The sequence below is a fragment of the Stegostoma tigrinum genome, chromosome 8 (genome assembly GCF_030684315.1).
Source record: "Stegostoma tigrinum isolate sSteTig4 chromosome 8, sSteTig4.hap1, whole genome shotgun sequence".
Taxonomy (NCBI): domain Eukaryota; kingdom Metazoa; phylum Chordata; class Chondrichthyes; order Orectolobiformes; family Stegostomatidae; genus Stegostoma; species Stegostoma tigrinum.
In genome coordinates this window covers 72,667,724-72,682,421 of record NC_081361.1, presented here as the reverse complement: position 1 = coordinate 72,682,421, position 14,698 = coordinate 72,667,724, and the positions used below count along the sequence as shown (strand labels likewise).

Genomic DNA, 14,698 nt, shown 5'->3' with positions numbered 1-14,698 from the left:
TTTCAAAGAAAAGCAAGAAAATTCCTAGCCAATATTTATCCCTCAGTCATCATCACCATAAAACGTCTTATTTGGTTATTAAAGACTATTGATATTTGTGAGAGTGTAATGAGGACAAATTAGATGCTATGTTTGCTGAAATTATAAGTAGAAGGACCCAAGATTTTGTAAGGTGCTAATTAAGTGCAAACTTATTGTTTTTGTTACAGACAGCAATGATTGGTCTTAGAAAGAGGGGTGAATTGGTTTAAGGATGGAAATTGTAATGTTTAGGGCACTAACGGCATTGGCACATCTGGGCTTATTTAAATCAGGATTGATTAAGTGACCAGAATTGAAAAAGTGCAGATATTGCAGACAGTTGCATGTCTGGAGGAAGCCAGAATTTGAAAAGGGACATGAAGCTATGGTAGTATTTGAAAACATGAATGAGGATTTCAAAAATCCAGGAATTGCTGAACCACGAGGTACACAAGTGAGCACAAAGGTGACATATGACCAGAAACTTGGTATGTGTTAGGACACAGGTATAGCAATTTCAGATGACCTTAGGTTTGTGTAAGGTGGAAATTGGGAGGCTGACCAGGAATACATTGGAATAATCAAGTCTGGAGGTAACAAAGGTATAGATGAGGTTCTCAGTGACAGATGAGTGAAGGCAAAGCTAAAGCTGTACAGAATTTAGAAAATGGAAGTGGTTTGTCATAGTGACGACACAAATCCATGGATCAAATCTGACACCAAACTGCTCTTCCATCACTTAAGAGGCTTCTGTGCATGAGGATATATATTATGAAGATACTGGAGTTTTCTTTGAGTATAGAACTGAGTCCGTTTCCTTCTCTCTCCCACACGCATATACTCAAGGAGTGCAGGAAGTGTCAGGACTGTAATGATAGATGAGCCTGCCACTGGGAATAGGGCTAAACCCTCTGCTGAGGAATTTCATTTGAAATCAAGCCACATGTCTTAGTTCTTCCAAGTACAGTGAGGAATGTCTGTGGAGGCCTTTTGCTCTGTAAGTAATGCATGCCTTTGGACCAACAGGCCTGAAACGGGAAATTGGCCGTAATCATTCACAACCTTTACCAATTTACTTAAACAGCAGGAGATGTAGCTCACAGCTGACTTTGGGACATACCACCTAAGGTTTTGGACTATATCTGTAGCTCGGGTTGTGGGTGTTGAGGTTGGTTGTCTCACCGAGCTCATTTGTTGTTCCACAGATGTTTCGTTACTTTGCCTGGTAACATCCTCGGTGCAGCCTCTGATGAAGCATCGGTGTGTTTTCCCACCTGGCTTTTATACACGGGTCCGTTGCGATGGATTGCCTCACTTCCGGGTTTCCTCCATCGTGGAATGTATATGCGGTCGATTTCAATCCTTTGTGGAGTGCCATGCTTCCAGGAATTCTGGTGCTTGTCTCTGCCTAGCCTGTCCGAGGATCTAGCTGTTGTCCGAGTTGAAGTCGTGGTTCTCCTTGTCCATGTGGACATTCATCTCAATCCACATGGACAAGGAGAACCATGACTTCAACTAGGACATCACCAAAATCCTGGGACAGGCTAAGCAGGGACAAGCACAAGAATTCCTGGAAGCATACACTCCACGAAGCAGGCTATTAATAAACACACCGAACTCGATCTCATATACATCCCACTATGGAGAAAACCTGGAAGTGAGGCAATCCATCGCAACAGACCCCAGAGTTTAAAAGCCAGGCGGGAAAACACACCGATGCTTCATCAGAGGCTGCACTGAGGATGTTACCAAGCATGGTAATGAAACGCCTGCGGAACAACAAACCGGCTCGGCGAGCCAACCAACCTGAATATGCCGCTTAGTTTTGCAATGCAGAGGTAACAGATCTGTGTCTGCAGAACATTCAGAGGGAGGATACAGGATGTTTGTGGTGGATTGGAATTAGAGGTGATAACAACCCCATGTTGTTTGAATCATATTTTCACATCCTGAGGAGTTGGTCTTCAGTTTAGTCAGGATGGACAGAGATCAGCAGCTTCCTTTTCTCCTATGTTCCCATGAATGGCAGCTTAGTTCTCTATTTAATTGCCAAGCAGATTAATGAGGAACTTAGTTACTTCAGCTGTTTCCCTCCTTCCCATTGTCTGCTATACCAGAGAATACTTCCATTCAAATCAGATTGTTTGTTAAGTCTGGTATTAAATAATTCTCTGCAATATTGTGATGGTTTCACCCCCACTGTAACTCTTTAAAAAACCACGCATGACTTTGCTGTTGAGTACTTTTGACTTTTTAGATGCTAGTCAAGCTTGGCTTGGAATGAGATAACAAGGTGTGGAGCTAGATGAACACAGCAGGCCAAGCAGCATCAGAGGAGCAGGAAGCCTGATGTTTTGGGCCTAGACCCTTCTTCAGAAATGGATTCTAAATCTTCAGAGATTTCTGAAAAGGGTCTAGGCCCAAAACGTCAACTTTCCTGCTTGTCTGATGCTGCTTGGCCTGCTGTGTTCATTCAGCTCTACACCCTTATCTCAGATTCTCCAGCATCTGCAGTTCCTACTGTCTCTGGCTTGGAATGACCAGGTTTGTGGCTGACCTTATTGAACATAAACTCTAATTAGAATAATAAAATCAAAGTAGAATGAGTGTTCATAATATAAATTCTTGTTCTCCATTTGTAGGTACTTCTTTGCTGTTTTGACCATATTAACAGTTTTGGGTATCCTTAATGGTCTGGTTCTACTTCCTGTTTTGTTGTCAGTTGTTGGACCCCCTGCTGAGGTAAGCATAGCAAAGTCTTGATTTATTGAACCTTCTTAGGTCTATTGATAGAATTAGCCACCCCTGAAACATTATTCTTAGCGTCATTAATTAGGTTAGTGATTTATTGTGGCAGGCGCTATTTTGTGGTAGAGTTTAACTCCAAACTTCCCAGTAGGTTTCAGGCGAGAAGTTTAAATAGTCCTCCTGTGGATGTTAAGGTCCACTCCCAAACCTTGCTCTCTACTGCATCCAGAACTCTGTCTCGCACATCTGAGTATGAGAGGTCAGTGTTGGCAGCATGATTTTTCCACTGCAACATATATTGACAAAACTCGTACTGTCAGTACTGCAGATACTGGATTAATTATTTTACAGCCAGGATTTGTTTTTCACTAGCTTGCTCTACCCTCCACTTAGGTTAACAAGCTGCCAATGATAGGGAGTAGGCGATGACCTGGTGGTATTGTTGCAAGACTATTAATCCAGAGATCCCCAGGTAACTTCCTGAGGACCTGGGTTTGAATCCCAACATGGCAGATGGAGAATTAATAATAATCCTAATAATGGCCATGAAACAATTGCTGGTTGTCAGGAAAAACTCGTCTGGTTTACAGTTGTCCTTTAGGAAAGGAAATCTGCCATCCTTACCTGGTCTGGCCTACATGTGACTGCAGCTCCACAACAATGTGGTTGACTCTTAACTGCCCTCTGGGCAAATAGAGATGGCCAATAAATGCTGGTCTAGCCAGCGAAGACCTCATCCCATGAATGAATAAAAAAAAACTCATTTTACTGATCTAAGTAGCAGTGGATAGAAAAGGAACAAAGATAAATGAGGTGTGTTTGCACATGACTAATGCTTCAGACTAAACATGCAAGGCTCATTTTGTTCGGGGGCTTGGACATTTCCATCTGCTTTGCATCGGCTACAGACTTATCCTAATAGTAATAGTGGGTTTCGTTTGACTGGGTGGATAAAGAATTAAATGCACAAAGCTTATTATCGTAATGATGGAGGTACAAACTCCCTCATTCAGGATTTGTGCCTGAAAAGCTATCCCTCAATTAGGAATTGTTTGAAGCTTTCTTTGACAATTTATTATCCCCTCACAAAGAACACAATCTGACGTAACACACGGCTTTCCCTTAATACTGTCTGATAGACACCAACCCCTGTCTTGACAAACAATCTTTATGGCTTCTTTTTCAATGGAGAAACTGTGTATTGTATTAGATTCTCTGGTGCCACTTCATGTGTAATGTAGCCTATGCCCCTCATTGTAGCAGTAGGTACTTAGATTTTTGACTCAATGGAACACAATATAATATGTTCCACAGTTTGATACACTTTAACAGCTCCATAGTAAGAACAAACTCAGATAAAACACTTTCAATAGTAACCAATTTGTGCCTTTTCAAAGTTCCAGATTTTCTCTTCTGTGCTACCTTATCCCAGAGTCCCATGCTGTTGACTCTATTCTAACTTTGTCTGAGTATTTCCCGTACAGCAAATTGATTTTAAAAGAGTGTTTGCATTTTATTAACAAGATTTAGGTCCTTTGCATTGAAAACTAAATTTTGTGTAACGAGAGCTTCACTCGCTAAAGGTAATTAATATAATTGGAAGCAGACCCTTTAAAACAAGTTACAAATTTATGTTTGTTGCGAATCTGCACAATCAGCACAGCAGTTGTGATGAGTATCTCTTAATTAAACATTTAATCTTGGGGTTCACTTGACTTTTCCAGTTTGTGACATTACCTGAACCCCTTAATTAGACTAAAACCTTGTAATACATTCCCAGGTATCCATTATTTTGCACACAAATGATGTAGAAGCTGTTTTAACATTACTATCTGTAATCAGTTCAGAGTGCTGTATCTTTTATTCTGCAGGTGATGTAATGCCACAGTGATTAGTTAGAACATGCAAAGTCTTTCCTTGTGCAAAATGTGAACAGGCTACTACAGTCTTGCCTACACAATTGGATTAAGAGGGGGCTCAGAATTTCTACTGTTCTGATGCAAAGCACCACATCATTCATGGTTTAGGTGCAAATTCCCAATACTGCTTATTTCCCAAGTGGAGTGTTATGCTGAGAGCACTGTAACATACTCTCACACAGTTCCATAAATAGAAACCTTGGTTCTGTATTTTGGCTGCTGTTGTTTTATGGTGTTTGTAATGAATTTCCTTAAACATTTCACACTTTGCAAACTCCAGAACTAGGGGTCACAGACTAAGCATAAGGGGTAACCTATTCAGGACTGAGGCGAGGAAGAATTTCTTCACTCAGGGAATTTTGAACCTGTGAAAGTTTCTATTGCAGGAAGCTGTTGGGGCCAGTTCATTAGATAAAGTCAAGAGGGAGCTGGACCTGGCCATTGCAGCTGAAGAGATCAAGGGGTTTGGAGAGAGGGCAGGAATGGGATACTGGGATTGCGTAATTAGCCATGATCATATTGAATGGTGGTGCAGGCTGTAAGGGTTGAATGGCCTGCTCCTGCATCTATTTTCTATGTTTCTCAGGCAAAAGTTCAAATGAAACACAAAGTGCATGCAAGAAGGGAAATTTTCACCAGAGAAGCTTACAGTACCACTGTTAACACCTCCCTAAATCTTTATCCCTACCACCACCAGTGCCAGGCCTCTCTCCCAGCATTCCTTTCAGGAGTAAGACAGATGTGTCCCTAGAAAAAATATTAATCAAACCTGGGATTCAGAGATGTCTGCACCACCAATCTCTCTGGAGAATAGTAAACATATAGACTGATGTTTACAATCCTTCATTAATCTTTTTGATCCTTTGTAAATAGGTTACTCCAGCAGATCGAGGCAGTCGATTGCCAACTCCGTCACCCGAGCCAATTCCACCACCTATGAATCATCATGGCTTCTATGTCCGTACATTTCCGTGTCAGCAAAGTACGTTTTCTGAATCCTCGGATTCAGAATATTACTCAGAGACCACAGCATCGGGGATCAGCGAGGAGGACCTGCCGCACTTTGACCAGAGTGCATACATCATCCCACCAACCCACTCACGGATACTGGTGGAGTCAGGAAACAACCCTAACTTTCCACGAGTCACAGTAATTGCCTTTCTTTGTCATTCAAAGTACTTTCATTTTCTTATTGGCATTTTGTCATCAATTGGTTAATGATACTGGCCACAGCTTGTGGTAAAAGGCCAAAATAGAATTTAGTTTTGTTCTCTGCATTGAAACAGGACTTAATAAGGTTGTTAGTATCAGAGATAATGGGAACTGCAGATGCTGGAGATTCCAAGATATTAAAATGTGAGGCTGGATGAACACAGCAGGCCAAGCAGCATCCCAGGAGCACAAAAGCTGACGTTTCGGGCCTAGACCCTTCATCAGAGAGCTCTCTGATGAAGGGTCTAGGCCCGAAACGTCAGCTTTTGTGCTCCTGGGATGCTGCTTGGCCTGCTGTGTTCATCCAGCCTCACATTTTATTATCTTAATAAGGTTGTTACTGTATGGGTTACACATAAAAGCCATGATGTCAATGGTACTGATACATCCCATACTTATTAGCCCACATCTGCTGTCAGTAAGAGCACTGCCAGTATTTGTTACCCGCATTGATAGCATTAGTTCAAGAAAGTAACTGACCATCACCTTCTAATGGGCTTCAAGCAATAGGCAATAGATGCTAAACTAGATATCCTATGAACAAATGAATTTAAAAAGTAGTACGTTCAGAATACTTTAATTCTACTCAAGCTGCTTGTCAAGTGAGTGATCCACTAGTCAACATTTTGGCGGATGATAAAGCTAAAGTGGCCTGGTGCTTCTCTACCTCATCCTTCGCTCTGCTATTTCTGCCTCAAATGATCATTGCTGATATCCAAAGATATCTGAATGAATGGTGACCTTGCCGTAATAGGTAACTGAAGGTTATATTCCAAACTTGTCCTTGTAAATTATATGTATGAAAGAATGGCTAGAAGCTAATGTAGGGAAATTCTTGAAGTAACTAATCATGCATTTCACTTTGAATAATTATCGATTAATAAAATATAAGCCTTCAGTGCTCTCTTCACAAGGCTAAGTCTCTGAACATCACTGTCTTTCAGGTTCCTTATGCAGAGTCAACACCAACCTCAGCATTCCTAATAACTGATAAGTTCTTAGCTTTTAAGGCCTGTGTAACATTTTAGACAACTACTTGCAATGCAAGGCTACCAGCTCACCACTAGCACTTCAAGTACATTGGGGACGGGTAATAAATACTGGGGACTTACTAGATTGTCCTGTGAATGGGTAAAACAAATCTGAGGCAGTGATTTTTAAAATGTGAAAGATTTGTTGAAAACATACATGCAGACAATATTGCTTTTGATTTTCTCCAACAGATTGTGAAACCATACAAAGAGCTTAATGATTCCTCTTCAAGGAAGAATCACATAAACTCAAAAGGGCAACCTCAGCCAACTGTGGATTCTGTTAGTTCTCAACTAGCCTGGCAAGAACCTAAAGACTTGCAGCAAGCAACAGGAGAAGGGAGACAATTCTCTGACAGTGGTCTGCACAACAGGAGTGCTGTTCAACCTATTCAACCTGTCAATTCCTCTAGGAGTCAACACAGGTCTCGGAACAACAGGACTCACCATCCAAGGACTACACTTCCAGCATACTCAACCAGTGTGCCTGGGCCAAGTAACCCTTTCACTACGGTGACCGCCACAGCATCAGTGACACTAGCTGTGCACCCGAGTGTACCACAGACATTTAAAGGGTACACACATGAAGGGTTCGAAGACAGTGAGCCAGAATGCTTCGAGGAACCGCACATAACCTCCTCATATGTGAATCATCAGAAAACAACAGACTCCAAAGTGGAGATTTTTGAACTACAGGATGTTGAATGTGAAGAAAGGAGCAGAGAAGCCCCAAGTAGGCATTAGGTGAGTTTTTTCTTTATACCTTTTAGTGAAAAGCACTAAAATAAAAATTCAGGGCAGAATCAAAATTTATTTTGATCTTAAGTATAGTATTGAACCTAGCTTTTTTTCTCCCTACTTTCTTAATATATTATGTCACCATTTCACATTGACTTTCTGGTATTTCCAACAGTGAACTGCTTTCTCCCACCTTCATGTTGCTACACTGCATGCTTCAGGGAGAGGGGCAAGAGTCACACTATAGAAGACAAGATACACCAGTGTTCCTCAGTACTTATGATTATCCTGTTCTTGCAGAATGTTCTTCTAAATTCAGGTTGCATGTACATCTAGTGTATGGTGAGCCCCAGACAACAAGCTCCTTTCTGTTCATTGTTCAATTGTTTCTTGTGATGGTGACAACATCATCAATAACCATTCCTTTCAAGTTTTTGGGATTGTGGCTTAATTAAGCTAATGGCCATCAACTGGGCTTATAAAATCCCAATCAAAGGTGTTGTTGAGAATGTCTATTTAAACTTCTTTGCTACTCTTTGGAAAGGCATCCATTCCCCTCCTTCTGCTGGCAAGTCTCCTGTTCAGCCACGTACTGTGTAATTCCTTCATGAAGTTGCAGATGTGCCCTGAAACTTCAAAACAATCCAGAGTCTGAAACCCACAAGAGGTCACTGTCAGCTAGTTCAGCATTATTAGACCTCTTAACAAATCACACATCTGCCTGATCTGTATGGCCTAATGATTCACTTAATAAATTTGCTCATTGAGGCAGCTGACCAAAACACTGTTTTCTTGATGTACACTGACTAACGTCACATACTGATTCAGTCTTCATATCTGGATGTTTTAATCTGTATTTGGTCTTTTTTGATTTGCTGATGGTACTTGTCACTCTGGCTATGTCCTGTCAGTGCATCATGCTTAAGTTAGTTAAAGTGCACCTTAATCACAGTGCTACAAAAGATTCCTTTGCTGAGGATAATTCACAGGAAAGTTTGCCTCTAACAATTTTCAGCAAAACAAATGAACTTTTCAACAACTTTAAAATTAGTTGCTTAAAAATATCTACACTTTAACAGCAATCAACTAATTCTGATTCTAATCCAAGGATTCAAGGGAAATAGAAACAGTATTTTTCACTTTTTCCTCTTTGTAAATCTGTGGTTAGTTGAGAAAAAACATAACTTGTTTGGACATTTTAGCTTTAGTGAGTTTAGACATAGTGAAGTGCTGATCAATATCATTAGTAATGGTGCTGATCTTAAACATTGGTTATAACATTTGTGCTTGGTTTTATGTTGCTAATACTTCTAATGTTCACCTTATCTGCAGGTCGCCCCGCATGAAAGTGGCAACCAAAGAATGCTAACATTCCCTCCACATCCCGATGTCCTTCAGCTCAAGAAACGTGTAAAACTGCCTATGTACATAAACTTCATGACAGAAACAGGAAATTTATATTAAAATATTAAGTTGCCGTTTAAATATATTTTAATACTAAAAAGCAAAACAAACATATTTAATGATGTACTGTATACTTCTGTATGATATACTGTGTAAAGCACCAGAAAATTCACAGGCAGAGTTCTAATGAATGGTAAGATATGTAGTCTGTGTACAATGAAGAGAGTTTTTGTATCTTTGGGTTCAGATAAGTGATTATTGCTTGATTATTTTGCTGCTACTCTTTTTAAAACTTATAAGATTATATAGATTAAAATTCCACCACCACACCACTCCTGCTACCCCCCACCACCATTCCATCAGGACCTTCTTTCTATGCAAGTACCTAGTTACCATGAAAGATGTTTTACCAGTTTTGATAAATTAGTATGGTTACTGAAGCAATTTGCTTTTCTCATAGGCCTGTGTATAGGGATATTCAGATTGTATTATAACATCGTTAAAAATTAGCTTAATGACCTAAACGGAATTCTAATTCTGTTTAAACTTTGACATTTTTTCAAACACAATTTCAAGTGTATATAAAGACAGCTACCTGCCATAGTATAAAATGATTTTTCACTCTTTCCCCTCCAACAATAATATCGTGAGCAATCTAGGCAAGTGTACTGTAATTACACTGTGACTTCACCTGTGGGCCAGACTATTAAGAGCATGCAAAGCAACATAAAGTTAAAGTCAGACATTGTGATGAGGATTATAGAATGCAGTTGCAAATAGATGAGCTGCCATCAGTTAGTGGTCATTCAGAGCAATTATAGCATGCCTTCTGAACATTGAATATCAGACACAGTAGTTGAGTCCTTTAGATTGGAAAAATCCCAGCCTCAATCCTGGTCTGTGCTGAGTTAGTTGGTACTGGCCGAGGCCTTGGTAGGAGTGGTCAAATTAATCTCAGTGTTGTTGAATTATGGAGAAGAGAATACAAAGATTTATTTTTTTCTTCTCAGAGCGTTGATTCCTTGTTAAGGTACTCTTCTGTGGATGCCCTTAAATACCCTATCCATATGGTTATTCTTCAGCGTGTGAAATGTGACAGTTGAATGATAGTAAGCTGTTAGACATGATGACCATAGTTACGCTAGATTTTGTCTACATCCAGTGTTCAATCCTCAAGAGCTTGCTGAAAAGCTATCTGAGTCAGAAATCCGTGAGGACTTTGTAACTGAACTACAAGAAAAACTGGATGATGGCTTTTTGGAGATTTTTAAATCATTTAGGGTAGAAATAGAAGATTTTTCCACTTGTGGGGAAGTCTGAAACTAGGGTCTCTAAATATAAACTGGTCACAGTTTTATCCAGCAAGGGAATTTTGGAGATGTTTTACCTAGAGAAGGATGAGAATGTGGAACATGCGATCACACAATCAGGTTGAGTGGAATAACACAGATGCAATTAAGGGGAAACTAAGTTAGTACATGCAGGAGGAAGAAATAAAAAGTAAATGTTGATAGGGTTAGATAGCACAGATTAATCCTGAACTCTTGTTAGACTCCAGTTAGACCAAACCGCCTGTTTGTGTGAGGAAAATTCAGTGTAATTCCTTCATTAGCTGAGGGGAGCTGGGATGAATTATGAAAGCCTCCCATTGATCTTAGCTAATTTAACACAGAAAGTGAACCAGCATCATGGCCCAAATAGCTCACTAACCAGTCCGTTAATCAGTTGAACCATCAAGACCACTTTAACTTTTCTCCTGCTCTGTAACTGTCATGCACCATCACTTCTGCATACACTCCGGACCACCAGTTTAAAAAGTTGTATTCCAGGCATCTCAGTGTTAACCAGCAGGCCGTGTATGATTGTATTAAATGCATGACAGTTTTCATTGATCATTGCAATTGAGATTGAGAGTTTTGTTTTATTTTGTGCACCTTTCAGTTTACTTATATAGATTATGTCAGTCTATTAATGGTGTCCTGCTCAAGAAAAATGACACTTTTCACATTTCTGTCTTGCTGACATTGCTTTTTGCAGTACCACCTTTCTTAGCCCAATAAAAGTAATTATGCCTGTGAGAAATCGCAAACTTGGACCCATGACCTGCCATACCATGTGTATAGTTACTTGGGCTGTTCAGCTCAAAAGAATCTCACCGGTTTTGCTCCATCTGTACAATACTTAACGCATACACGATATAACACTGTTTAATGGTCCTTTCTTTTCTAGAATTCTGTTTCAATTCATAGTTACTCTTAGTGTTTGACCTTGCATTTTCTTAAAGGTACTAACAATTTGTCTAATTTGTCGTCTTGCTTATAAACTGCAGCCAAGGCCACACTGAAATCTGATGTTTTTGATGTTCTTGAGCCCTGGCTCCAAATTTAACCAATCTGAATTTTCCCTCCTCTATGAAAATATGTTAAAAGACACCTCCTAAGTAAAGCAAGCAATGCTTTGAAGTGTAGGCATTTTGATAATAACCTGCAATCTTCAAAACCATTATTTAGTTCTTCGTAAAATAACAAAAATCATGATTGTTTGAATAGTATTGGTCCCGATAATGGTGGTGATTTAAGCAGATCGATCTGTGGCCCACCTTTTAAAATTGTATTAAATCTAATTCAGAGGAAGCCTATCTTTAACACTGAATGATAAAGATACTGAAGATTAGTTTCAAAAATTGGGTTATCTTGCTGTTCAAATCATTCATTATCGTATAAATGTAACCTTAAATGTTGCTTGTGTGTCTTCCCACAATTATTGTATTCTCATTGAACATGCAGCTCAGTTTTCTAACCAGACTAAAGAGAATGGAGCCTCATAGCCAGTAAAAATGAATGAATGAAAGTATTTTAATCGTTTGTTTTTGCCGGGGTGTTATATTTATATTTTTGTACAATATTGGGAAAAAAACGGTGTTTGTCACAGAGGTACTTGCCCACAAGGCTCTGGATCTTATGCTGAGCCACATAGTTTGAAATCGCTAGGATGTCCCAATAAACTACATCAACAAACATGATGTGCCATTTCTACCATGACACCTACCTGAACTCCCTAATCCCAACTCTGTTGAAATAACACAGGAGGAGCTGGTAGGGCTTGTAATTATGTATCCAATTGTTGCCAATATAGCAAATACAAATTTTGTTCGACTGATTTCATTGTAAATATATTTGAAGTAGAATGATTGCTTCAAATTTCAACATTACATATTAGTTTTCTGAATTTTTCTAAATTATTCTGCTTTCTAACTTTATTTTACATTCGTTTTTTTTTCCCCTGCTTTGGAGGCCTAACAGATGGTGCACTGTCTAGATTGGGTGACTGTCCATGAACATGGCAAATGCCGCTAGCAGTTGAAGCCCATCGCTAACGAGAAAGCTTTACAAACTTCATTTTAGCTGTTAGTTGCTCACCTTTCAGCCCATCTGTTCTTTGAAGTTTTTCATTAAAACAATATTTCCTGATTTGAAATTTCCAACACAAAATTGAATTGAACCTCTCCAATTTTTTACTTTTAATATTTTCTTGAGGTAGAAAATGAGAATACAAAGAGCAGAATATAACGGCATGGTGATGCAGTCCAATTTCTTAACGATTTCAAATAATACTTTATAAAGTCAGCACATTGTACGCAATTAATACATGTTTCCTATGATCTCTGTCTTCCTCTGTGGTTTTCAAACTTTTCTTTATGCAGGATTCCCACAGAAATACAACTCTTAGAGGCCACCTATCATCAATTCTAAACAAAAACTTAACTATCCAGATAAATCTAAGTGCTGAAATGCTTTAATATGCAAGAACAGAAAACTGAGAAGTCTTATGATGTTACATTACCATCAGTAACCCCTAGGCATCCAGGACCCCAGTTTGAAAAATCTGTTTCCAGCCATCTTGTACTATCTCTGTGGAGAGCTACCCAGGAACCAATTAGCTGCAGAACCTGGAATCCCAAGTGATCACCATTCACTGCATGAGAAGCTTTCACTCTATGCCAAGAAAGTTTTTGAGTGAAAATTTGTGCAATGTTAGAATACAGAAATTAGGGAGCATTAAGAAACCATGTTAACTGTCGACACATTTGGCCAATTAACCACAGAAAATGTAGCACAAAAAGAGACCATTGCATCAGCTTCTACCAGCTCAAAATTTTGCATCTTTCAAACCAGGCATGGGCACAGTTGGTGATCCAGAGTTTTAAGGGTTCATCTCTGCGATTTGTCTAATCACTGCCAGTTCAACAAATGCAGGGAACTTTTGTTTATTCTAGAACTTATGTAAATATATTTGAAGCAAAATGGGGCTGCTTCAACTTAAAAAAAAGTGTACAAATGCTGTATCCATGTAACATGTGAGGGGGGAAGAAGAGAAGAACATGTTTTTTATTGTAGAGTCCGGTAGAAAATATGTCTTGTCTCTTTCTGTGAGGTAAAAATCTTGTAAATTGTAGTTACTGTAGCAGGAAAGAAAATATACCCTCCACATGAAAAAAAATCTAATCTGTTCATGTGGGCTATTTTTGGTTGATGGGTATATGTAATCACAGTTAAAATATTGTATGCCATATAAGTTATTTATATAAAATTTTTATTTTTGTAGTTGTACAGAAGTAGCCCTCTGACTGAAGTATATTTTTAAAGAGTAAATATATATTATTATATTATATATTGTTAATTGGGTTCATTACTAAGGTTTGGCGGCACACCTTCCAGTATACACATTTGCAGAATGAAGGATGTGTACTGAACTGTTACTGTCTGAGTTGTCATCTTGTTTTGTTATGGCTCCTTGCATCCTATCCATCCCTGTTAATTGAGTTGATCATTTGGACATCCAGACGCTGTGACCAATAAGCCTGCTCCTTGTGAACGTTATACTGCCATGTTTAGTCTCCAGCACAATAGGAGATTAACTAACACAATAAAAATAAATATGAACCATTTAATCTAACACTTGTCCTGTGTACTTTATTGCATTTTCATCGGCTAAACAATTCTCAAATTTTGAAGCATACTCAGTTATCTGTCAGCTGGCATTTTTTTCCAAACATCTTTTTAAATTTTCTCAATCAAGAAAAATAATTATTGTTATATCTGTGGATACTTTCTTTTTCATTCAGAAGATGTGAGTGTCACTGGCAAGATCAGCATTTATTGCTATCCCTAACTGCCATTGGACTGAGTGACTTGCTGGGCCATTTTAGAAGACCACTTTGTGCTCAGCCACATTGCTATGGGTCTGGAATCACCAGTTAGGCCAGACTGGGATAGCAGATTTCCTTCCCCACATTAAGAACTTTAGTGTATCAGTGTCTTTTTACAACAATCAGTGATGGTTGCCAAGGTGACCAATTCTGAAACAAAAATTGCTGGGGAAACTCAGCAGATCTGGGAGCATCTATGGAGAGAAAATAGAGTTCATGCTTTGAGCCCAGTATCCCTGCTTCAGAACCAAGCCTTCTTCTGTTAGTTCACCATTACTGAGACTGCTAATTTAAATTCCACCAGCTGCCATGAATCTGTCATGAGTCTGAGTCTCTGGATTACTAAAAAATTACCATCACCCCTACTTTTAAGTATAACTACTGAGTGATGGGAAACCTATATTGCTGCTCTTGTG

The 14,698-nt window shown here is 39.1% G+C and overlaps 1 protein-coding gene across 1 annotated transcript in view; it reads left to right on the top strand.

Moving 5' to 3' along the window:
• Positions 1–14,029, top strand: part of ptch2 (patched 2) — a 118,305-nt gene extending 104,276 nt beyond the window's left edge. The window contains exons 21-24 of the mRNA XM_048539466.2: positions 2,664–2,763; positions 5,562–5,837; positions 7,124–7,675; positions 9,002–14,029. Of these exons, the coding sequence (XP_048395423.2) occupies positions 2,664–2,763; positions 5,562–5,837; positions 7,124–7,675 (928 nt within the window). The 3' untranslated portion in view covers positions 9,002–14,029. The remainder of the gene's footprint in view (positions 1–2,663; positions 2,764–5,561; positions 5,838–7,123; positions 7,676–9,001) is intronic.
• The last annotated feature ends 669 nt before the right edge of the window (positions 14,030–14,698 follow it).